Consider the following 27,968-nt stretch of genomic DNA (forward strand, 5'->3'; position numbering starts at 1 on the left):
AGACTATTTCATTTAATAAATGTTTTGTTTTGATATATAAATTGTTCAGGTTTTTTTTCATCTAAAAAAAAAGGTGACATTAATTTCTTGACGACCTAATAGTTTATGCTGGGAAAAAGACAAGAATAAAACTAAAACTTCTCGTATAGGAGTTTGGTGGGACTAAAATATATTTTGAAATACATAAAAACTTTTAACTGAAGTAAAAAGGTTAGTAAATCTTAATAAGTCAACAGTACAATAAAAACAGCATAAAATCTGTTCATTTGTTACAATAAAGAAGAAAAAAAGAGAATAAGTTGTTGTTTACATATCTTAGAAAGCTTTAGAATTTACAACAGTCTGATAAAATTATAAAGTTAACATCTGACTTAGAAAACATACATTACTTTCTTCCTCTTACATTATTGTATGGAATTACAAGAAACTGGTGTTTAAGTTAAATATAATGCCAACATTTCTTAATTAGTATACATACTGCACTGAAACACTTTGGTAAAACAAGTTACATCACACCTTTTCTTCTTCTGCTTTTCTTCTTCTTCATCTGCATACATCTTCATACGTGGAACTTTAATAAGTGGACGCTCATCTTCGTGGTCAGAAGAGACTCCACCTAACCGGTTTGCTTCAAATTCAAATAAACACATTTAATATCGTTTACAGTTCATATTGTCACATAAAAAGGGCCCAATGAAATAACATGACCAAAACATTCAGAGCTAACAAGCTTCAAACTCATATGATTATAAATTGAGAAATATTTTTTATATTACAACAAATAAATGGCTAATCATGAGGACTTCAAGTGTTTTGTTGAAAGAAAATAGGTTGGGATTTGCAATCTGAATGACACCTTATGTGCACATAGGTTAAATGGCCAGGTCAGAGACTTCCAAGGTTCAGTTTCAGCTGTCCCTATTGACCAGACAGACTACAACCAGTAAGAAGCATCCACCATCATGAGGGCTTTAAAATAAACAACAGTACTGATTGTCACTCTTATAATACACTTAAGCTGAAAGTGCAGAAAATTTTCAGTAGTATCATGGCATGAACATTGGACATACTGATTTGCAGTCTGACATGCTAAACTCTTAGAATGCACTCAAAGCTGGAAGTGTAGAGTATTTAGCAGCATCACAACATAAACCTTGGACCCTCTGATCTTCAGTCTGGCATGCTAATCACAAGGCCATGCCTGGCCTAAAATAAACCAGAAAAACATTCTCTAAAAATAATTGGCAGCACTTCTGAAATGCAAATAGTGTTAAGTTTACTTCAACAAAACTTAGTGAGAAGGTACTGAATAGGTTTGTCTAGGGAACCCAAATATTTCTCAATACTTCTGAAATAAACTTCAGCTTCTCTCAGGCGACTGAAAATAAATCCTATACCAAGACATTCAGTAAGTTTCTTCAGTTACTAAAAGAGAATATAATGAACACTAGCTTCTACCAACTGAAGAAGCTTTGTTGAAGACGTGATACGTCTTGGTAAAGGATTTCTTTTCAACTGCTGGAGATAAGCTGATGTGGTAGACTGAAAATTATCTTTCAAAATAATTTACAAAAAACAACAACACTTCAGATAGATGCAAAAATACTGTGATAATCTAAGAATGCTTGAAGTTCTTTAGTGTTTTATAAACTTAGTTTTTATTTTTGTTAAATTTATCCATCATATGAAAACCTGCAAGTTGCTTTTGCCTTTTAGTGCAGTTATTGCTTTTGATGTCTAAAGATTATTGTTGATACACATATTAAAACCACCACTGTACTTTCGAAACTTCAAACATTGTAAATCTTAAATGTCTTTATGAAAATAAAAAATGACTAAATGATTACTATATCAAATCCAGACAGTGACGAAAAAACTAAATTCAATATTTTTAAAATTCAAATAAAGTAGTATGGACTAATTTTAGAGTAGAAAGAAATATGAAACAATACATTAAGACTGTTAGTTTAGTAGTTCTCAACTCCTTGTTCCTAACTAAACAAAGACATTTCCATGTTATATATACTATAGCTTGATGATAACGTGGCCTTTATCTTTCTGCAATAAACACATTATTTCATATAATTTACAAAACAAGTCTCATTCTTAAAGTACAATAATCTATATTATTATAGTTTTATAATAACACAAGAAGAAAATGTACAACACAATACGCATCTTAATACTCATGATTTAAAAATATTTTTGCTCCATGGAGGTCTCAAGTGTGATTGGGTAAATGGAGTTTACCTAAATCTTTCTGTAAATCAGTCTTCATGTGCTGTATCTGCTTATCAATATCTGGGCTTGTCTTCTTCATGGCTACCTCTTCTAAAACATCCTGCAGTTCTTGTTTTTCTTGCTGTTGTCTAAAACGTCTTTTTCTGGATGTACTTATTATACCTGCAAGACCTTCCATCAACCAAAATAAACACACTTTTACCTAGCTAACTACAGGTTTGCACAACCAAGCAAAGGAAATTCTTATCGAACAGAAAACTATTGTAATTTTGGATAAATGCTTTCATCCTTATGTAAGAAATAAACATAAAATATAGTACCAAATTTAACACTTCCCTAATTTGAAAATGTATTTTTATAGACTCTCACCTCCTGCCACAGAACAGTTATGTTCTTCATATGTCTGCCTAAGAGATTGCATGCCACTAGTTTGGAGCTAACTCCCACCTAAATTCATTTGTTCAACATGAACTGTGCTAGTACATGATGTCATCACACGACAATAGTCAATAGGAGGGCAACATGACTTCCATGCACAGTAAATCCCCTAAGCACTTGCACTCGAGATAATTTCATTCTTAGATGAGGCAAAAAAAAGGTGCACTAGAAGTGAGGAGGTCGAGTGGGAATGTGTGGGACCGTGAGTATCAATCAGAAATACATTTTCAGATTATGATGTTAACTTCCGAGACAATACCTCACCTCCACACACAAAATAGCTAGAATCCCACATTGAATTGGTAGACGGACTGGTGAAAAATGTAAACCTAGATGAGCTTCATTCGAAAAGCACCCAAAGGGAAAATCCATGGAACGTGACACCAGATGGCAAAGGCACACCCATGGGAGACCACTTCTTGTCTCAACTAGGATATACTCTTTGCCTAGAATGTAAAAGAAGAAGAGGAAAAAGAGCCTCAAGTGTTGCATGGATAGGAAAAATTTGTATATGGCCAACCAAGCACCTGCACATAAATGGATGGCAAGCCAATATGTGTAGTACGGTTAAGATGTGATCAGACTGTATGGTGTGTCCTCACCTCGATTCTACTGGACAGACTCTGGCTGCAAGAGGAGGGCATATGACCTGTTTGAGGGATGATCCGTACTACATGGACAGTGTCACTACTGCCCTACTTCTCTCCATGTTGTGCTGGAGAAAATACTAAATAATCCAAAGTATCAGTTTCACTGAGCAAAGAAAAGAAAGAATCATAAGACACAGGCAAAAGAGAAAGAAAGGAACATACTTAAGAAATGATATCTTGAAATAAAGTGGAAGGTTGAGGATTGTCCTTGACTGGTTATGCTGTACCCAAAGCGAAACCAACTAGAAGGAAGAGTCGATCAAATTTGTCTTCTGTCTTCCCTCTGATCACTCTCAAACTGAAAGAAAGGGACTCCAATTGAAGGGATGGAAGAAGGAGGCCCAGTATATGTAAAAAGGGTCTCACAACACACAGTACAATGGCTATAACATCTTCAACTGTTAACAAGCCTTCAGAAATCATAGTAGAAAAATGTCCTGTATTTATAACTTTGTCATTTCCACAGGACAAAGTAGAAGTCACTATCTTGATAATTCATAAATAATTACAATGCTTTTGAAACAAAAACTAATGTAAAACAAAAACCAAAGTTTCAATTATGATTACAAAATCAGTAACTTAGAGAAAAGTTAACACATCCATTCAATGTAATGTTGTGAGAAAGAAGGAAGTTATCTTGAGTGCAAGTGTTTAGAGGGAGTTACTTCGCATGTAGGCTTGTTGCCCTTCTATTAGTGGACAGCTGTTGTAGCATGATTACATCTCATGCTCCAGCTCAGTTCACCTTAAACACAAGAACTTAGGAGTGAGTTAGTTCAAGGCTACTGGCATGCAAATCTCTTAGGCAGATATGTCTGAAATATAGGTATTCTGTGTGTGGAAGTGACGTATCGTCTCAGAATGCTATGACTATTGTTTGTTCCCTTCATAAAGTTTCTCTTCTGATACAAATAACAATCAGTGGCACTTCCTGGGTATGAAATGTGATTTGTCTTAAGCTAACATTAAAGTCATCAATCCCTTCTTTATAATGCTAAGCCTATGAGTAAATTTGATATTTCACCAATTTATATAGAAATTACAAAAACTTGCACAGAATAGTTCATGGTAATGCATTCTCTACAAAAGTCAAAATATTATAAACTTATACAACTATGTGAGTCTATACAAACTGGTACTGCTATGTACTTTATTATATGGTTTACACAAGCTAATTGAAACAAATTTTCAAGGATCTAAATTACTGAGTTTAAAAGAACAAGAACTCCATCAAAATTAAATACCTTATTTTTTATTATATTTTAGAAAAATGCAGTAACAACTGTATAAAATATTCTATCAATAACAGTATCACCATAGCTATTGAAAAAACAATTATCCTAGAAAAAGAAGAAAAAAAAAAGAAGAGAGGACTAAGTGATAAGCCTTGCATCTTTTTCTCAAATGCTGTGCTTTGGCCAAAGCTAAAAAATCCTCTACTGTGTAATCAAAATCAAATATTTATTAAACATATTATTTACCAACAGCAACTAAAAACACCACTAAGTCAAAAGTGTACAACAACTTATTAAAAACAGTACTAGGCTCGTTAGACAATTCTAAGTGTTTCATTAGTAATACTCCAAACACCATCAAGAAAAGTCAAACCATATAATTATTCAATGATCCTGAGGTCATTACTAATAAATAAATTATATTGCATTTTTAAGTTTATGAAAAAATAGTTTTTACCATATTTATACTATTTCAAATTGCCAATAAGATATCAAGTCAACTTTTACCTGATTGACTGCTGAATATACACTGTAACACAATCATGCCAACAAAGCAAACATTCATACTCACTATTACTGAGACCACTCTCATATTATTGCATTCATTAACTATGTTGTATATCTTGTCTTCACAAACAATTGCATTCCATTATTTTTAAAAGTTTTCTTAATTTACTGTACCAATTACACCTAACAAAGGATAGGAAACCTTATGGGTCAAAAAAACCTTTATATCTCAAGATAGTATTCAGCACATTGTAGAAGAAAATATTGCAAAGGGTGCTGTCATATGTTTCAGTTGTCAATGGGTATGATTACAATAAAAATCATGAACCAGCTTTTCAAGACTGTTATTCAGTTTATATCTGAAAGAAAGAACTAACAAGAACACAAAAAACAACAACAAGATAATATCAATAACACAAAACAATGCTCTATTTACACTCCTAATTTTTCCCAAAATATTTAGTGTGGGGACCCAAAGTGTCACTCAAAATATTCCAGCCAACATCAATCATTGTATAAATAATGGTTGACCTAATCAGGTATAAGCTAACAGGGTGTCTTTAATGGTTTATGTTTGTGTATTTCATCAAAGGCAGTTAGGCTTGTGATGATGTCTGCATTTGCATTTCTCTTTCTCTATTTTTATCAACAAATTTTAGGCAATTGCTGATGAAGAACCTAGGCTAGAACTACTATTAATTATTTTTAAGTAGTTTTACTGAACATGCAATTAGAAAAGTTCTGAAACATCCATGTTCTTTATACCTTCAATAATATTATGATATTACATTTCCACCAAACGAGTCTTGAGCTTATTTTATATTAATAATATCATTCCAACAATAATCATGTGAAATCTGTCACTTGCAGACAGAGGTACATAGTTCAAAGTCTGTTACTGATCAGTGTTGCCAAGTTGGAGTATTTCACATTTTATGAGTCCCATTTTCTAGAGATTGTTTTTTGGGAAACTGAAATAAATACAATAGTTCAGCTCGTCACCAATATGGGAGTGATAAAGTTAGACTTTCCAATAACTCCTGAAAAAACAGAAGTGAAAATTTTTTTTACAAACTTCCATGACTTTCCAGTATTTTCATGACTTGTATGAACCATAATACAAGTTAAGCAAATACTATTGCTCAGTCAATCATAAGTTTTTTTGAATATGAATAGCTAATTACTGGTGCACTTCACACACCCTTACTTACACCACATTTGTTCTCAATCAATCTGATCAATCACAATAAACATTTTCAACATAAAACACATGATAATCTGAAAGAAAGAACTAACAAGAACACAAAAAAACAACAAAAAGATAATATTAATAACACAAAACAATGCTCTATTCCCAAAATAATTAGTGGTGGGGACCCAAAATGTCACTCAAAATATTCCAGCCAACATCAATCCCTAGAAAATCTCTGTGAAAAATGAGCAAACTTAAATTGAAACAATGATTATTCAAATGATATCCACAGTTAAATTTGTTATATGAAAATGAGGCAAGGAAAGAAAGAAAAAATCTAATCAGGATAAATAACTTTCATTGTTTATTGGAAGTCATCATATCAGTGAAGTCTCAGAAGAAAACAATAATTGATTTACAGCTGTAGTAAAGGTTGCCATATCAGAGTAGTAACACAAAGGAAAGTACCCGGTTTAGTAAAAGTTATCATATAAGAATAGTATCACAAATTACCCATACCAGCATTATAAAAACAGCAACTCAAGTGTGTCATGGCAAGTTGCTAGGGCTGTCACAAGTCTCACCAAACAAAGAATAATTAAGAACTTAAAAACTCTGCAAAATAAAATATTGCATGTAGCAATCAAGGTAAGTGGGTTAGGGTGTTGTCAGTGAAAATAAGCTTGTAAACCAATGAGTAACTGGCTTGCAGTTGTTGTTAAAGGTAAACATATAAGTATAGTATCACAAAAGTTTGTTTGTTTGTTGTTAAGCACAAAGCTACATGATGGACTATCTGTGCTGTATCCAAAATTAATATGGAAATCTAATTTTTAGTGGTATGAGCCCCTGAGTCACGGGGGGGGGGGGGGGGAACTATCACAAAGAAAAGTACCTGTATGATGAAAACAGTAACTGATTTACAGCTGTAGTAAAGGTTGCCATATTAGATCAAAATAGTGTCACCAAAGAAAGTACCTGTATGAGAAAAATAACTGATTTACAGCTGTAGTGAAGGTTGCTGTATCAGGATAGTATCACAAAAAAAGTACCTGTAGGATAAAAACAGTAATTAATTTTATTTTTACCTCTTGTCATTTCCAGGTTCTCATTGATTTTTTAAAGATTATCTGATATCTTTTTCTTAAATGCATTTTAAGACTCACATAAGACAAATAAGAGGGACAACAAAAGTTAAAATTTTAAAACTGGTTTTTCATATTTTTGAATGTTAAAACACCAAATACCTATTTCAGAATTTTAGCTTATATCCCTTTTAGCTGTTATGCATGAATTGTATAATACATCATTTTTATTTACTATAGCTTTACTTTCTCCATGATTTCCACATTTTCTAGGTCTGTTGCCACCCTGGGTTACAAATCATCTTGTGATCAATACAATGATAATAGTACAATAGTAGAGAAGAACAAAAACTATCACACAATGACAACCACCTCACCTCCATAATTAGGGTTTCCATACTTCCTGTAATATAAGCTTGATTTTTCAGATCCTCGAATCTTTCGATCCTCTGTTTGTAGGGTTAAAATTCAGATATTTAAAAAAATTTAAATAACACTTTTTAAAAACTAAAATCTTCTGATCCAACATTTATTTAATCAAAGCAAAAAAATATTTACTTTGAAAGATGTAATTCCTTCAACATTTGTCATACAATGAAAAGTTATAATTTTCCTATATTGAAAATGTATTTCCGATAGGTGCTTATCTCTGTTAACATAAATAGCTATATGCTGCCCTCTATATGCAAAAAAATCTTATGCATGCCACAAGCCTTTTTTCCCCCTCCATTGAAATTCACTAATTCCAATGGATCTCTCATGAAAATCATCATGCAACAACCATTCACCAATAAGAGTGCGACATACTCTCATTATGCATGTGACTCCTTCTATTCAATTCTACCTATCACTTCTCGTTTGGCAGTACTTGTGTTCAGATGTTTTTAGCTTTTGGTGCCTTTCATGTGCTTCGCACTTGTAAAATTAATAATTTCAATTCTGAAGTGGGAATTCTTCATTAATCTTTTTTGTTATATTGAAAATTATAACTTCTGATACGGTACATTACCTCCTCTCACATAAATAGCTAGAATCCCACATTGAATAGGTGAAGGGACCAGAGCGAGGGAAAGAAAGAAGCATCATTCGAAAGTGTTGAAAGGACACTCCCTAAAATGAGATAGATTGATTTTAAGATCTGATGAGGGAGACCACACCACATCTGAACCAGGTATACTCTTTGTCCATCGTAGAAAGATGTCGCATATATGGGTGAAAAACAAAAGAGTACATCCTACTGGTAGAGAACTATGGCCGGAAAGTGTAAAATTGGGTAAAATAAAAAGGATGTGCCCCTAGATGTAGAGTGGATAGGACACGATGGACTGTACACAGCAAGTCAATTAAATCTAAAACCCATGCCGCTGGGAACTAGCATCCAAGGAAGGGGTAAAATGAAGATCAAACCATCAGTAAGTCAACTACAATCGAAAACCTGGCTGTATGGTACTGACATCTATGTGGAGGTAGGAAAGAGGATCATACCAGTGGCAGGTCAACTACAATCCAAAACCCAGCCATCTGGTGGGGGTAGGAAAGAGTATTATACCATCTTCACCTCAAGTTCATGAGACCGAAGAGAATCTAGTACTCCCTGACTCATGAACAGGGTACATGTGAATATGATAAATTGATCAGAAAACCTGACATCTGGTATCGAAAAGATGTCTACATAATGTAAATCATCTCCCTAAAAAGTGAAATTGACCAGAACCACCCCAATTGCATTAACATCCTCGGAATAAGAAACATCAAGGGATAGCAGAAGGGAAAGAATCGTTATAATCCACAACTACCTCCACTGTGACCCACAACAATGATGGAGTATAAATGAGAGGAATACAGACATCTGTAATAAAATTGATTGGTTCTACTCAAAATCCAAAACCCGGCCACTGGGAATCGACATTCACGTGCGGGTAGGATGAGGGATCCCAATCAAAGGGGTGTAGTGCAATTTTGACATCTCACTCCAATTTGTTTTTATGTTTCATACTGGAGGATATCACATCATCTGCACCAGCAGAATACCACTACCCTATTCTCAACTGAATGGTTTTATAATCATTTCTATATTTTGTGTGTATTTCATTAATCCATTCAGGAGGATGCCTCCAAAGTCCATCTCTCCAGCAGCTTGGAACTGGAAAGTGGTAAGGACTCTCAAGCTTCACTAGAATAAAACAGGGGTAAAACATGGTGGAGAGACTGGAAGAATGACAACACCTAAGACACAAAACCCTATTTTTTAAAAGCAGACCATACTATTTTATTCAATTCAAGGCATGGCAGGGATGGGCAGCTATTCCCTTCTGCTTTACCAATGTAGTCCATGGGTGGGTAAAGTACACGATGGGCAAACTTATGAAGCATTTCTATCGCAAGGATAAACCTACAAGCAATCTTGTGGAACACCCCATCTCTGCAGTGTGTGTTGTGTGGCCATGGAATTATAATATGCAAGTCAACATGGCTGGACAGTGCAGATTTGAACAGTTGAAGAATACCTTGTCAGGCACCACTTGTCTGGAGTGGGATCCAAACAACGAGTAATAATAATAAAAAAAGAAATAAGGCCTCTGAAAAGAATAATAAAAGATAACTTACCCATACAGCTAGAAAATCCAGGATGTTTATATGATAAGATCTCTCAGCCGCAGACCAATACCCGAAAGCTTCCTGTTGATTGACGCATGCCCCACAGCCCTGAAGGAATGCTTCTACAAAAATGTGTAAATCAGGATGAGGAGAAAGTGAGACACCCACCTACATGTGAGTTATGTCCAACCACCATTGCAGATCGTTGAAGGAGGAAGGGTAATAAGAGCCTGCAAAGGTTCCAATGCAAGATACCAATGGTCATGAAGAGCCCACATATGAGCACAACCTAAGAGGATAAGGACTGCCATGGAAGACCACATTCACAAAACCAATTGAAATTCACAAACTGTAACAGAGGGAGCAGTAAGAACATGGAGAACTGAAAGTCAAAGAAGAGAAGGTTAGGTCCGACTGAGATGGATGTTAAAAAAAACACCCAAATGGACAAGATATTGGGTAGGCTGAAGGAATGACTTGTCCAATTTGATTAACCAGCCCACTCAAATTGCCTCCAGGAGCAGCTGATGAGTGTGATGGGTGGATTCCTGTTTGGAACAAGCTAACAGTAGCCAGTTTTCTTGGGGACAGCAAACAACATAGAATAAAAGTCTGGAGAAGAACGATGAACAGGTCTGATGGCCTGTTGAGACAAAAAGACTTGTACTGCCTCTGACAGACATTGGCAGGTGATAGGATCCCGAGGCATAGGGAAGGAAACGGGTACCCGAAACAAAGGAGGGGGAGGAGGAAAAGTCCTTCAAATAAAACCTGAATAACCCACTGATCTGTGGAGAAAGATTACTAAAGGGGAACAAATTCCCACAATCAAACTCCTACTGGACCGGAACTCACTGGTTCTGTTGCCACCGTGCCCATCTACATCGAATAAAACAATGAGATGAGAAACAGGTAAGGGCTGATATGGACGAGGATGGGAAACTGGAATAGTGGCTTGTCGTGGCTCAGACTGTGGCAAACAAGCTATGCACAGACTCAACACGTGATTCCAAAGTCTCAGGTACACAGTCAAAAATATACCATTACATAAAAGAGACCATATGTAAATCCCTTAGATAAGTGGGTGGCAAACAAACCTGGGACAAGGCCACATCATGAACCAGAAGATCCCAAGAGCCAAAGATGACAAATGAGCTAACATGGAGGTAATAAGGGAGAGGCTGTCCCTTGAAAAACCCTTAGGATATCAGTGTATCACCTCGGAAAGGAGATGGATGGTAAATAAATATAACAGAAGTGAAGTAAGACATAAACAGGGCATGGGATAAACACACAGGAAAATAAGCGACCACCCTCCACACAGGTAAAATAGACCTCAACTGATGAGAGTCGAGAAAAGGGCAGTCAGCTTGATGGTAAGCCAAAGCAAACTAATCCATAGCTCGTGGAGGGAAAGGCATGCTGGCATCCTCAACCAATTGTGAAACAAATTGCTCAGCATGAACCCTAATAACTGGGAGGGTGGAAAAACTAAATATGGGGAAATGGATAAAACATCACACACCTGAGAAATCACGTCTAAAAATGCCATATTAGGCCTAGCTGATTCTACAGGTTGGGCACAGGAAGACACAACAAAATCAGGTGGTGGAAACAGGCTCTCAAAATCTTTATAGGCCCAACCAGGTTTGGCTTGTTCAGGAAGAAGTGGGGCAAGTCACGGAAAAGGTGATTGATCCATATAAAGATCATGCACTTCGAGGATAATCGCTGAGAAATCCAGTGATGGGTCATCCCCACCTGCAGCCTGTGAAAGAATGCTTGTAGGAGGTATGATAGCTGAAGTGGTAACATTAACCCCAGAATTCATTTCAGAAATATGTATCAACAAAATGTTTCACAAACAAATGCAAATGTGAGAACAAAAAAATAAAGACTGGTAGAGAAAGTTAAAGTAAATGGCATCTTCAATATAATGAAAAAAAATTAATAAAGAAATCCCATTTCAGAATTGAAACTATTAAATTTACAAATGTGAAGCACACGAAAAGCAATAAATGTCTGAACACGAGTACTGTCAAACGAGAAATGATAGTTAGGTAGAATTGAATAGAGGGACTCACATGCGCAATGAGAGTATATTGCACTCTTATTAGTGGAGGATTGACTCATGATGATTTGCATGAGAGATGCATTGGAATCAGTGAATTCCAATGGAGGGGAGGAAAAAGGCTTGTGGTATGTGTAAAACGTTTTTTTTTATATAGAGGGCAGCACTGAACAAGAATAGCTGTTTATATGAGCAAAGATAACGTACTGTACCGGAAGTACATTTTCAGTTTAGTGGATTTCTCCCAAAGTAAGTAATAAACAGTAAGAAAATTCACATTCAAGTTTAAAATGGACTTAAAGCTGATATTTTAATACATAAGTATTTATTTTAAACATTGGGAAGATCATGCATATAAAAGAATATAAGTAGTTGAGGAAAAATGATTTGAGGTTTAGATTCATAATATTTGGGATAAAAAAACTAGGAAAAATATGAATTAACCCTCTCGCTATGGGTCTTCCTGTGCTCAGGAGTCAAAGGGCATGTCATCACATTTGTAGACTTACATAAAAATTTTTATTGATCTACTATTTTATGAATGTATGCCAATATGTTTGATATCACACTGTAGATTATAATTCAAATTTTAGTATTATACATTAGTTAATTTCTTAATTTAAAATTAAATATTAAAAAAATTCCTAAATATCAATTTTTGTGTGTCACATGGTATGTTGAATACAACTTATTATATTCAAATCATGTTTGTGATGTCCAAATACAAAATCTATAGTTTCTTATGAATTAGAAACTCAAATTACCGATATTGATAAACTAGAATATAAAACAAGAACCTCCTATATTTTCTATTTGCTGAGATATTGCTACATTTAGTGAATCAAACACAGTGCCCCGCCCACCTCTTTCATTTTTGGAAATACTTGCTTATGTACACCTACTTCTATGACATGTAAATAACCAATCAAAAGCTCAGAAAGTCCCTCTAGTGGTCTTCTCAGTCTCTAGAAGGTGAGAAGTTCCCAAGATTATTTCTTTGTCTTGAATCGCAGAAGGAAGTGGTAAGTGAAAATATTGTCCGAAAAACAATATTTCTTTTTATTCAAATACAGTTTAGTTATTAAGCCTGATCAATTACACTGGAATTCTGGAATATCGATAGAGTAATTTATAATATTTGGTTATTTCAAAATGCATATATAAAACCTAAAAAATTACTTTGTTTTACATCCTCCACATGTGAAATTTGACAAAGTTTGGCAAATTATGGCAAGTGGGCAAATGAATACAAAGGTTTGTAAGTGGAAAACATCATTGTTTCTATATTTCTCTATTTACTGTTTTATGTTTTAAGAAAAATAACTGAAATTTTAGAACTTATTTGTAAATAGTAATAATATATATGCATATGTAATATATTATAATTGATATATGATTGTATTTTACAAAATACTGGCTCACTAGAACAAAGCCAAGGCAGGTCATTTTGTAAAGGCCAGTCTTATATTATTATTGGATACAATAGCATGACTGTACATGCACTGCATCATTTTAACTTCTGTAATGTTTGTTAGACATGGTTGAAAGATCAATGAATATATATATATATATATATATAGATGTACAATGTTATGTGATTTAAGCTATTTAGACTACACATTTGTGGTTTCTTGTTATAATTTGAAGTCATTCTAGAACAAAAAAAGTATAATTTATATCTATTTCCTAATTTTTTTATGTTGGTTACAAGGTCAGTCAAATCAACCAAACCCACCATACAAAGATACAAGAGTGAAAAGAACAGATAAAATGTAGTTTTTCTTATGCAGATTAGAAAAAAAAGCTCTGAGTTAAACAATTATGGTTTTTTGCCTTTATCTATAAGTTACTTTCTTTTAGAATACAAAGCTGAAAATGTATGTTATATTTTTGTTATAAAAGTACTTTGAAAACATGAAAACAGTCACATAGGCCAAATGTCACATATTAACTCTCTCACTACAAGCTCGGTCCCAATGACCAACCTCATCATCATTTTGTGCTTGTTATAGTTTTCATACTATATATTTTAGTGCAGTATGCATATCTTTACGAAATTTTGCAGATTATCAGTAAACATTACAAGGCTTTGGTATATAAAATATCAGGTTTTTAAGCAATGATTTCTTCGTAAATTTTTTTCTTTTCGTAATGTTGACTGTCCAACATGCAAAGTAATTTTAATTTTAACTCCTAATATGAAAAAGTGCAATTAAAATGTTTTATGTATGTTTAATTCTAGAAATTAAACTAATAAACCAAGTTTTCACATTAATATATTTGTTTCCATTGTTAGCAGATTTTTTTTACCTTTTCCAGCAAATCTCAGAAGAAGATATTTGGCTTTGTGAGTTGGGTTCCCTAACCTCCAACAACCAGGAGGCACAGGTACCTCCAGTTTCTCATTGGTTGACTCAGGTTTCTTTTCACTCTGTATTGTGTGTGTATAGCTGTTTTCAGACAATTCCAGTTCTGGTTTCTGATTATCTGCTGCAGCCTTTTCTTCCTGTCAATTTCACATTTTTCTTAAATCACATGTTCAACAAACACATCAGGCAAAAAATGTCAGCATCTAATTTACTGCACAGGTCTTACTGCAGGCTTTATGTTTCCCAAGAGAAACAAATGCTCAAAGAACTGTATAATAAAAAATATGTTAATCCTTTCTGACTGCAATATGCTACTTTAATAACCATTAGTATACTTTCAGCCAACTTGCAAAACTAAGAATCAGCTTTTTCTCATTGCAGTTAAACAGTACTGAGTTAAATATGTCAAAGTTCCACAGAAAATTTCCAAGTTATAAATAACTTTCAGTCACTTCAGAGATCCAAAACATGAAGTTTAAAATTCATTTGATAAATAGATTCTTACTCTATTTATTTGTACATTTTATAATATAGTACCAAAAAAAAAAAGAACAATCTCTACAGATGAATACAATACTTAACTCCTTATATCTTAGATCCTTATAAACCTATTAAGCAATAATAAAACTTTAGTTTTTTGTTTAATATGGATTTAAACTTCTTTACTGAATCTGTTAACACTTCTTGAAAATTCACAGTGATTAAAAACATAGATATCTCTAAAATGACTCTTATTTATTCTAGATCCATCACATGTTATGTTTTATTATTTACATTTCATTATTTCTTAACAAATTCTTGTATCTTCAAATCATTCTTTCAACTAGGAAAACTAAATAAATTTCTAAAATTCTTACAATTGGCAAAGCTTCATCTTTTTCAACTTCAGATTTCATCAATTCTCTTTCTTGTTTTTCAACATTTTTTTCTTCCTGTTCCTTAATTTTATCAGTGATATTCTCTTCATCATCTGTGTCATCTTCCTCATCATCTGACATGTATACAATTTCTTCACCTTCAAGTTAAAAAGAAAATATTTTATAAATATTAAAAAAGCATTTAACTGACACAGCAACATATTAGCCAGATTTTAGCAGACTTAAAAAATATTCTCAAACAGATATAACAAATAACTTAAGCCTTTTCACTAACACATTATGAGCTTGTAGTACACCATAAAAATGTTCTCAGCTCAGTTTCTCGAAATATTAGAAAGCCTTAATACAAACTTTTATGCAAATGAAACTTTTACTCAATATGCAGAAAAAAGGCTGTGTGTAAAATATTTTAAAATGAACTGAAGTATCTAATATATACCATTTTAGATGACATACTTTACAACAAAGATAATTGTAATTTATCTTCCAATTACAGTTTCATATTTTAATTGCAATAGTCTCTTGTATTTTCTTCTCCTGCTGTACTTCTAGATAATGTAAAGCATTAATAAAATAATAAATTTAAAAAATGATAATCATAGTTGGGGAGTAATTAAGCAGTGTAATGAAACACTATTTAAGTAAGATATTTTACATTTTACTTAAGTAAACTCAAGAAGAAATTATCTACTTTTACTCCACTACATTTCTTTTATAAGACTGTCGTTACATTTGAAAAAATTGGAGAAAAACCACACTGGTTGCCATAGTGATAGTGTTTGTTTTCATCAAACACAAAACACCAATTCTTTCAAATAAGACAATCACAAGTGGTGGTATTTCCTCCGCTACTGAACAGGAACAAAACACAGCCATTTACATCTAGTGTTGACTGTGATAACTTTGTCCCTATTTAAAGACTTATTTTCACTGAAAACAATAGTGGGAAATTCAGTTAAGTTGCAATGCCTCCTGTGTAAGCCCAAACTGGTGGAACTCAATGCATACATCAAATTGTCCTCAAATTTAAAGAAACAGATGGAGGTAAAATTTTCAATATTCATATTTCAAATTCAATAAGGTTATGCTTCAGCAGGTGGAATAATGAAGTCAAACTAAGAATGAAACTGTACGAGGCCTAGTTTAACAATGTGTATTTGTAAATAAATCATTTTTTGAAAAATAGGTCCTGTTTTTATCACAGGCTAAATCTTTAATTATAATGTTTCTGTATTATATATATATCCTAGAGGTTTCAATTATTGCAAACACCCCCATGTTTGCCTCTGCAACATGCAAACATTTGTTCTGCAGGGCTCTCGTTAATACAGAGATTAGCTAATCTGTCTAGTAGGAACTTTGAAAATCAGCTGCTGCTGAAGCTAAATAGTAAGTGGAGTGTGTGAAGAGATGTACCATAGACAGTAATACTGATTGTTTTAATAAAAATAAAATACCTCACAGCCACCAAAAACAAGTTTTTTTAAAAATCTAAATTACCTATTTTTTTCATTCTAAAATGACTTCAAATTGTAACATGAAACTACATTAGTTTATCTGAAATAGCTTTAAACTCGTAACAGTATACATTTGTTTCTACTTAAATTTGATTGTTTTATTGCTCTTTGAACCATGTTTAAGTAATATTATTGCCATACAAGTTGTAAATCACTTGGCAAACATGTAGCTCACATTACCCTATTAAATTACAGAAACACACAGGCTACTCGCGAGTTGCTTGTAAGCATACCTCATGAAAAATTATTATTTTTCTTTATTTTACCTAATTCAACCTAAAAAAATTTCTAATTTTTATATTTTAGTTACTTTTATAGTAATAAAAAAAAATATGCGAGAGAAAAATAAGAAATAAAGTATGTACCTGGGTCTTTTTTGTTTTTTGCTGTCAACTGTTGATAAAACTTAACCCTGCTTTTCTTTCTTATACTAATGGTACTATTGCACTAAGTAATTTTTTATTTAATTAAATAATGCACCAAAGTACCCAGAATAATAACACACAAAAAGCAGACAATGTCCTATGACTATCACAATTGTTCTGGCTTTCTAACTATATGACAAGAACTGTTTGGAGTTCAGCTAAGCTTATTGATATGTTTCCTGCGAGAATAAAGTTTGAACTGGGAGTAAAATAGACAATTCTCTGTACAAAAAATAATGTAATATAATACATCATTTGATAGACTAAAACTTTGGCTTTCCATTGGTTATAAATAATATGGTATAAAATTTCAGAGAGAACTATTGGCAATTTGTAAGATGTGACAGGTAGATGAGGCAAGAGGGGTCTGATTTTCTAACTTGTGGCTCTGTAACCAAATAACATTGAAGGTTATAAAAATTATGCTTTGGCTGTTCAATGACAACATTATAATAAGTAATTTACATTAAATTTCGTACTTATCAGAGGAGGGGTAAATAAATTAGAAAAAAGGGGATATCTAGAGAGTAAATCTCAGAATTCTCATGCTAAGGAAAATTGAGGATTTTTTAAAATACTGTCGTATAAAAGTAGGAACTTAAAACTTATACAACATTAAAATTTGGGTTATTTGCTATATTTTGATGCCAAGTTTATTTGTATATCATGATAATAAAGTAATTTAATTAAATTTTAAATGTAACTCACTTCAACCTCATGATACGTGCAGAAAAAGATGCACATAGCAAAATTGTTAATAGTAGCCAGAGAAGATGTACCATATCATTAACACTTATTGAAGCTGATAGCTTAAAGGAAAAACTTCAAGAAAGGCATATAAAACAAATAATAAATTTTCACTTTTCTTGTGAACATATAAACAACACCCCAGTTCAACTTTAAATCCTTTTGCAACAAGTTCAATAATTGAATGTATGATTCAGTTAACACAGTTAAGAATCTCACCTTTATCAGATGACCCTCCTTTTATTCTTTCTTCTTTTTTTATGTCCCTGTTCTGGCTCTGATGTTTTTCTGTCTTTTCACGAATTTCCATTGGCTTACTACAGCCAATCAAAGCCCGGGCTGCTCCCATGTTGTCTAACCACACAACATTACCTGAAATGTCATTGTAAAATTTAACAGCAAGTTGGAGATACCAAAGTAACGTTTTATTTATTTCTTTTATATACTTATAATTTGTGTCTGTGTGTTCCTAGAATACACTCACCAAGATATCAAGTTGATTAAAAATATTATTTTAAGCATTTTAGTTAGACAAATTTTTTTTATTAAATATCAATACTCGTAACTTAAGCCATTTAAGTTTAACACTAATAATAATGTTTCTCTTAAGGTTTGAATGCAAAAAGGTAGCAAAAATTGGAAACTAATATTCATGACAAAAATCAAGTTAGACTGCACTATTTCTGTCAATCTGTCTATAATGGATTAGAACACTTTCAACAGATACATCACAATTTTACTAACAGTTTCAGAGATGTTCCAGTTTCGTTAATATGGAGTTTTAGATACTTAATTAACAAAATTTATTTAATTCACATACTGCTTTTGTTGTTACTACTTGCCATTATTCTAAGAAGACATGCTCTTTTATACTCGATTTGTTGTCACTTTTTTAGACCTTCATGTTCCCAACTCAAGTTTCTAGCACCCTATATACCTAGCATCATATCATTTGTACTAACTTGTCAAGATGTCTTCATAATGTTAATACTAACTTGGGTGGACACGTATATAGCATGTAACTTGACTGGATACTAGCACAGTATTTATATTAACTTGTGAAGATATCTGTCTGTAATGTACATAAACTTTATTCACCTATACAAGAGCTCTGGGTAACCAATATCATGAGTGGATGCCAGCATAATATTTACATTAGCTCGAGTGAACACCTTCATAATGTTTACTCTACACTAACATCAGTGAACACCTGTATAATATTTAAAGTGGAAAACCAAAATATTTTTTACACTAACTTGTCAGGATACTTGTATAACATTCACATTAATTTGAAAAGTCAGCTATATAATATTAACAATAGTTTAATGGATGTAATGTTTACACTAACATAATTGGACATTTGCACAATGATTACTATAAGTTGTGTAGACACATAACATTTACACCAACATGAGTGGACACACCTACATAATGTTTACACCACCTTGAGTGAAAACATACACAATGTTTACATTCATTCTAGATTAATGTATATTTATTTTTATAAAGCTTTTAGGAATGTTCAATAAATAAACCCTTAAGTAATCATGTGAATTTCTTCTAACATATAACATACACTTACAAGAATAATCATTGACCCACTCAATGGATGCAGGGCCATATTCTTTAAAGTAATCAAATACATTCTGGGTACACATGTCATTCACACCTCGAATGTGAACTGCATTCAGTCGATAACCTTTGTATTTTCCTGAAAATCAAATATTTTGAGAATTAAACTTTATAAGGCAAACTAAATTTTACAATATTCACAGATATTTTATGTTTTATTTTATTTTTTACTATATAAATACAGAATAATTTAATCATAAAACAACCTTCTATTTTTGGAGAAAACATTTCAATGAGACATGTTTATTCTCTGGAATACAAATTCACACATAAAAAGTTAATATAAAATCTTTCTATAAAAAGTATAGTTATGGTAAAACAATAATGTACAAAAAAAGGACAAACATGTAAAACCTGGATAGAAATTACAGAAAGTATTTTAAGTTTTTCCCTATGGTGAAACTCCTCTTTACAATAGATTTAACTCTCTTGTTACAGGCTCAGTTGAATCAACCAAATTCGTGAAACCAAACTGACCTTTATAGTTTCAATACAATAACTTCTTACATGTTTTGTGCATCTTCACAAAATTTCACAAGCTTTCAGTAATTATTAAGTATTATTTGTAATCGAAAAATCAGAATTCTTAATGAGGTATTTTCACAAAACATTTTCCATGAATATATGGAGTCAAAGTGTTGACTGCTCTGAGTGCAAAGTAATTTCCATGTTAAGATTAAAATACTTTTCTTAATCTGAAAAATCTCAAATTTTATTTGCATAATCTCTAAAACCTACTAAATAAATTTCTTACATTTTTTTATCAATAAAACTTTATATTTTATCTGTTACATTCTGTACCCTAACTCTATATGAGGTTGGCCAATTTGACCAACCTCATAACCACCAACAAACATTTTAAAAAAAAATACAAATTATCCTTTTTCTCTTTCTAGAATTACTTCAAATTATAACATGAAACTACATTTGTTTATTCTAAATAGCTTTAAACTTATAAGAGTATTTATCTGTTTATACTTAAGTTTTATTGTTATATTGCCCTATGAACCATGTCTAACTAATATTCCAACCCTAAAATTTGTAAATCACTTTGCAAATGTGCAGCTCACATTACCATATTGAATTACATAATACATAGGCTACTCATGAATTGTTTGCAAGTGTACCTTGTGATTGATTGTTAGGGATTTCGTGCAAAGCTATACGAGGGCTATCTGTGCTTGTTGTCCTTAATTTAGCAGTGTAAGGCTAGAGGGAAGGCAGTTAGTCATCACCACCCTCCACCAACTCTTTTACCAACGAATAGTGGGATTAAATGTCACATTATAATGTCCCCACGGCTGAAAGGTCGAGCATGTTTGGTGTGATGGGCATATTGCAAGTTGAGCACCCTAACCACCTGGCCATACCTTGTGAAAAAATGTTATCATTATTCATTTTACCTAATCTAACCTTATTTAACCTAAAAAGTTTCTAAATTTTACATTGTAGTTACTTTTACAATAATAAATAAAGAATACACATGAAAGTTATAATTTTCCTCTACTGAAAATATAATTCCAATAGGTACTTACTTCTGCTCACATAAAAACCTTTTCTCATTCAGTGCTGCCCTCTATATGCAAAATATAATTTATGCATGCCACAAGCATTTTTTTCTCTCCTCCATTGGAATTGACTAATTCCAATGTATCTCTCATGCAAATCATCATGTGACAACCCTCTACTAATCAGAGTGTAACATAATCTCATTACACATGTGACTCCCTCTATTCAATTCTACCTATCACTTTGAGTTTTGGCATTATTCATACATTTTTCACTTTAAAAAATACTGACCTGGTTCATTTTGATTGAAGTCCCTTGCATCACACTCAATGTTTAGACTACATAGGATGAAAAAAATAGAAATTAATTTTTTAAAGCTTTTGACAAATGTACAAAATTTGAGATACAATAACCATTACCCACTATACAAGAGCTATAGTTTTTTTAATCTTCACATAAAGTGTAATGTACTTTAACTTTAAAATGTCTGATAAATAGTTCATGTTTGACAGCAAAGTAATTTAAATTTTAATACTGAAATTATTTTTAATTGGGAAACAAGAACACTTGCTAAAATATAAGCCACTAAGAAGAAAGATTCTCCAAAAATGATATTAAACATTTACTTGAACAAGCTGATAAGTGAAAAGAGATTTGAACCTGGGATTTCTGGCTAACAAGACCAGTATTCTGTCACTGAGCTATCCAAGAGTAAAAGTTGTCCCTATTAATTTTTTACTTGTAAAGCTTTCTGCTATGAGTACAATTACCATAGTATATTATGGCAGGTACAAAGACTTACATTTATTTATTAAATGTCATTATGAATTCATGAAATAGCAATACTATTATATCATAACAATTAATATTAAATATTTAAGTGAAAAGGGACTCTAGGACAGGGACTTCAACCTGGAATCTAGCTAACAATGTTAATGCTTTACCATTAAGTTTCCCACAGGTATAATCTATTCCCCATCAATGTTCACTTCGCTTATACTCTTTAGTAGCTAAGTGGAAGAGCATTGGCCTTAGTAGTAAATGGTACCGAGTTCAAGTCCTGGTACCAGAGTTACTTTTCACTTTGAGGCTTTCTTAGTTAAACATTTAATATCAATTATTATGATATAAATTTATTACTAATTGACAATTTCAATTTCCAAATGGAATATAAAAACAACATTGTTTCAAAATAACTATTTTATAACTATCCTCAGTGGAAATCAAAATAAACAAAAAATTAGCAGTACTTCATTTCTTGCACATCTTTATCACAATTTACCTCTCTAATCTAATGTCTCTGAATAATATAAAGTTATTTATTTTGTTTTCAAATGTAAATCTTACCTTTTGTACAAACTGTTAATTTCTTCTGGTGTAGTTTGACATTGTGGTTCATTTTCAAAACCAAAACGCTGGGCTCGTTTTTCTAGCTTAGCATGCACTTCCTATTGCAGAAATAAACCTAAATGAACTTTGATATAATTCTTTACATTGAAATAAACGTACAAGTGTTCACCCTTACTTTTTGCATATGGTAATTAATTTTTTGAAGTACAAACAAAAAGTCTAATTACAGACAAATTAGTTTTAATCATTAAATCATGTGTTGCTACATGTAGTAAATAACTAATTAATGTTTTTTTATTGAGATGAAAGTTAACATTTTCCTTACCTGAAAATGTATTTCCAATAAATACTTACCTCTCTAGACACTGTAGCTATTCTTTGTGCATCTGCCTTTGAGATTTTGCACATACCAATAGGAGGGTGGCATATCCTCCACATACAGTAGATTCCTATAAGCACTTGCACTCAAAATTAGACTAATAATATTCACCAGTAGTGAGGTGTGCAGCTAAGTGTCTATTGGAAATACATTTTCAGGTAAGGAAGATGTAAACTTCTGAAACAATATACTTACCTCTCTGCACGTAGTGATGTGGTGAAGGGGCCAGTGCAATTGTGAAAACCTAGTTGAGCTCTCTTTGAGGTGACTGAAGGAGAAAGCCCATAGGGACTTACTAGGAGGGCAACACTTGTGGGAGACAGCATCCATCTTATACAGGGTATACTCTTCACCCAGATGGAAGTATGACAGGAGAAAGGCAAAATGACCCATTGTGTGACAAGGATGGGCAGAAAGAGACATGACTAACTAAGCATTTTCACACAACAGGTCAGTTGGACATGAGGGGTAGTGGGGCTACAGTAATTATCAGACAGAATAGATTGGTATGTGTTTTGTTACAGAATTTACTCACATAAAGGAGTAGGTACTAAGTTCCTACCTCTCTTGTAAGGAAAACACTTTGCCTCATGTAGCTGGCTAAACCACTAGGAAATTGGCATATTATATAATGGGGTGACCTGCATTACACTGATATGGACACCCCTGCCCTAATTCATACTGCATTGTGTTGCCTACTCAGACTCCATATTTACTGAGACTGAGTGTTAAGTAATTTCCATGTTAAGATTAAAAATACTTTTCTTCATCTCAAAAATCTGAAATTTTGGTCAGTTTAACTTACCTCATAACAACTAAAAAATTGAAATAAATCTAAATTCCCCTTTTTTCTTTCCAGAATGACTTCAAGTTGTAATGTGAAATCACATGTTTAAACTAAATAGTTTTAAACTCATAACAGTATACATTTATATATACTTACATTTTATTGCCCTTTGAACCCTGTCTAACTAATATTCATGTCAATATAAGTCGTAAATCACTTGGTGAATGAGCAGCTCACATTACGCTATGAACTACATTATGCACAAGCTACTTCTGAGTTTACCTCGTAAAATTTTTTATTATATTATCATTATTTATTTCACCCAATCTAACCTTAAATAACATAAAAACTTTTCTATTTCTACCTTTTACTTACTTTTATAATAATAAATAAAGAATACACATGAAAAACAAGAAAAAAAGTACTTACCTGGGTCTTTTTTTTTTTGCTGTTGACTATCAAGGACACTTAACCCTTCTTTTTAACACTAATAGTAGTACTACACTAGATAATTTTTTACATAATTGAATAATGCATAAAAAAAAAGAATAATAACATGCAAAAAACAGATAATGTTGTCCATGTAATAATGGAAATGAAGTCCATGACTGTAGACATGGTTAGCAAATGCTCCCATGACTTGGTTGAAGACATAAGGAGCTGTGGCAATGCCAAAGAGAAGAGTTTGAAACTGGTACACCTAATCCCAGTGAATGAAATAAAGTGAGTACAGGGCAATCAGAAAATGTAGAAAAGTATCCAAGATGCTACCTTGGCCATCCACAGTCCAGGGGAAAATGACCAATGGAGAGGAAGAAACCAATTGTGAACTGAGGAACCACCACCAGATAGTGGTTGAGAGAGAGGAAAGGTCAATGATGTGACACCAGTTCCTGGTCTTTATGGAGACAACAAAGAAATGAGAATAAAATCCTGGAGAGGGGTAAAGGACCCCTTTTGGTGGTTCTTATGTCCAACGGATTTAATACTATGGCCTCAAGATGCAGAAGACATTGATCAGAAGAAGGAGGAGGAGGGGAAAAAAAGAAAAAAAAGAACGACAAGTGAAGAGAAAGATCACATATAAAAAACCAATTGGCTGCACTTTTAGGTTTTACTCTATGGCTACTGCTGCACTCTAGAATCACAGAATGTTACTGAGTTACATTCATAATTTAATTAAACCAAATATATATATATAAGCCTATATATATTAGTTTGATAGACAATTAAATTGCATTTAGATTTTACTTTCATATTTTAATTAATTATGTATTATTTCATATTCAAAAGGTTTAATGACATTTTAAGTTCTTCTAATCATCACCTTGCTCCTTAAGGATTATAAAAATTGTCGAGTGCAAACCCTTTTGCCAGAGGCAAAAGCATCTCTACCAATCATAATGTTATATGGCCCAAAGGCACCAGTTAACATTTCAAAATAAATAATAAAAGATAAAGAATTGGAAAGGAAAATAAACTAAGTGAAAAGGTAAAAAGATATTTTAAGATTATTCAATGATGAGATAAAAGATATGTACACATTTCCATTTCTTACTAAGCACTATTATTTATATTTTATAATCAAAATGATGTTGAAGTACTAGTTAACTTTTTATTTTTATAACTTATACTCCCTCATGTTAGTCTATGGTAATTTGATAAGCCATTTGAAACCACTGCACCATTTAAACTGGAATTTTTTAGGCCTACTGTGTTTACTGGATGATTTTTGTTTGTTTACTTGCTATTAAACTATACACTGGACTATCTATGCTGTTCCCACCATTGGTATTTAAACCAAGTTCTTAGCATTGTAAGCCTACAAACCTAACACTGAGCCACTTGGGAAGGGAATGTGTGGTTAGTTACAGAATGAACTTGAAGAAACAGTATCACTATCACCATCAGAAACAAATTCAGCCTCTGCAGCTACTATATTTTTCAAATATTCCAGGAGCTCAGAAACAGACTGTGAATTATCATTAATCCTTATAAAGTAGCCATTGATGGGTTTAACACCCTCACACTGCATTTTTCTTTTTACCTACTACTCATCAGGGGAGATCAGGTTATCCATGATTGCTTGTTGAATTTATCATCATAAGTAGCAAAAACAACTTCCAAAATTATCATGATCACTCAACTGGTACTCAGGATGACTGACTCACCTAGCTCTGTGAATCAACCAGCAGATGTAGCAGCTTATAAAGATGACATGACTTATGAAATAACCTTATATTGACAGACAAGTATTACATAATCACCTAGACACCTGTTTATTATAAATAGAACAGATTATCTAAAATCAGAACACTACACAAATACAATTATACAAACATATTTAGTTATCAATATTTCTGGATACATGAGTGTATATGAATAATATTTCTCTTACATAATGGCTACCTAATTTTTTTGCAGTTAACATATGTACAGGTAGTGTTTTTCACCTGCATAATAATTTTTATAAGTGATTCACATACAGATGTAAGGGGGAACACTCAAGTATAAATTAATATTCATAAATTGTTCATCTTAAAGAAGCAGATTGTTATTCTGAATCTATATGTTCATAGATATACCAGCTGCAAAATTTCAAGAAAATGAAACTGTGTTCAAAGTGCCAATGGAAACTAAAGTAAGAAGTGTTCCTCTACACTTCAGAAGAAGCAAAAAGTGACATATGTCATCAGACCTAACATCTTAAACAACATACCCATAAGCTGTGTAAGGGAAATAAAGATTTTCAGAAACACATTTTCACACAGATGTTTTGTCAATCACCAGGTGATTAATGTAAGCTTACATTTTATGCAAAACCACTATTTTTATGAATAAATTGAAGACATGAAAATCTTGCTTAATGTTAGAAATAAAACATTTATGACAAATAAAAAACATATAGTTTTCTTGACTAATGGTAGTAGTTACCTTGGATGAAAGATCAAGTCCTGTGTAAAATGCACCTGCTGGGTTTTCGTACTTTTGAATATTCTGTAAAAATAGAAAGTAAGTTTCAAGAAGAATGGTTCACAGTGCAGAAAAAAAAAAAACAATCACAGGAATTGTGTAAGTTAAGTTTCATTCTTATAAAGTAATTACTTTCAAACAGTTGCATATAAATACTAAAAGTCACTTAGGTGATAGACTATAATTTTTTAGTTCATTAGAAATACTAGATAATTGTTCTCATCCCAGATATAAAAGGGCTAGTCCTACAGCATAGTAGTTTGGGACTGGAACTGAAATATAGGATAGACATATAATTTGAAGGTTTGAAGTTTGAGCTACAACAGGGTTACTAGGCTTACAAAAGGGTGGTTTAAAACTGGTGCTGCAACTGAACTAGACAAAAATGTTAACCTTAAAGTCTGATTATACAAATATGGAAAATTGTGTTTCTAACAATCTTTTGTTCAATCTATAGCAAAAGTAATTACATTAAGAGTGATCATACATAGTTACATAGGTAATACAATTTTTGTGTACCCATTTACATATTTAAATATGTATGAAACTTTTGATTAAAGTCTCGTTGAACAACTGAAACTAAAATCCTCACAGTTCTAGATAACTTCTGAACTCGATCAGTTTTTTTCTGAAAAGCTGTTTTAAGTTCTTTGTTGAAATATTATGCTTAATTGCTCATACTGTATACTGTTATCCTTTTAAAACTTTTTTTAAACTAGTTGACTTTTTCTGTAATCAGTTTCTTTATTCACACTTAAATAGGATCTGTATTGAAGAGCTATGCTTGTGCATATTTGGTATAGATTGAAGTACTTCAATACAGTAAAACATTGATTAACGGACACCTTGAAACAACAGGCACCATGTCATTAAGGGCAGACCTTTTCGGTCTCTTTCTTTTTACTAATATTTGTAACCAAAATAAATTTTGCAACAACAAAATATTCAGGATTAAGAGAAGTATCTTTAGTCTTATTCTCTGTATGGATACTCAATAAAGTGGGCAGTTATCTTTGTATGCTTGTACGGTATACTGCTAAATTGCAAACATCCCAGAAGGATGACCAATGTTCAAACACTTGTGAAGTTTATTGGATCAGCTCCAAACCATATACTGTAAACATTTTCACAGATTCAAAGTGCAATTTTATTACTCTGGAGATTTCTCGCTGCAAACATTGTAGGATACATAAGCTGATAAATTCCACATCATGTTCTTGGAGAAGGGGTGAAGTCGGCTTATTTCCATGTGCATGCTTTGTTGCTCTCAAGAGTGTCGTATTACAGTGTCACGTAAACAATCTAATGACACAAGAAGCTTTATATTCAGCAGATTTCTACTTCAATTGTTGACAGTAAAATAAACAGAAAATAAATGTGAAATG

General features: G+C 32.6%; 1 protein-coding gene across 2 annotated transcripts in view; it reads right to left on the minus strand.

Moving 5' to 3' along the window:
• LOC106462502 (nuclear cap-binding protein subunit 3-like) overlaps nt 1-27,968 on the minus strand; it is a 59,048-nt gene that overhangs the window by 3,171 nt on the left and 27,909 nt on the right. Inside the window, exons 2-11 of one of the 2 annotated variants that reach the window (XM_013922435.2) lie at nt 26,545-26,607; nt 22,442-22,542; nt 21,386-21,432; nt 19,536-19,664; nt 18,173-18,325; nt 15,244-15,401; nt 14,328-14,523; nt 7,726-7,797; nt 2,251-2,403; nt 517-628 (exon numbers count right to left, since the gene is read on the minus strand). In XM_013922435.2, the coding sequence (XP_013777889.1) occupies nt 517-628; nt 2,251-2,403; nt 7,726-7,797; nt 14,328-14,523; nt 15,244-15,401; nt 18,173-18,325; nt 19,536-19,664; nt 21,386-21,432; nt 22,442-22,542; nt 26,545-26,607 (1,184 nt within the window). Of the gene's footprint in view, nt 1-516; nt 629-2,250; nt 2,413-7,725; nt 7,798-14,327; nt 14,524-15,243; nt 15,402-18,172; nt 18,326-19,535; nt 19,665-21,385; nt 21,433-22,441; nt 22,543-26,544; nt 26,608-27,968 lie in introns of both variants that reach the window. The other variant, XM_013922434.2, reaches the window with a different exon arrangement.

Source organism: Limulus polyphemus, unplaced genomic scaffold (genome assembly GCF_000517525.1).
Source record: "Limulus polyphemus unplaced genomic scaffold, Limulus_polyphemus-2.1.2 Scaffold1184, whole genome shotgun sequence".
In the NCBI taxonomy this organism is placed as follows: domain Eukaryota; kingdom Metazoa; phylum Arthropoda; class Merostomata; order Xiphosura; family Limulidae; genus Limulus; species Limulus polyphemus.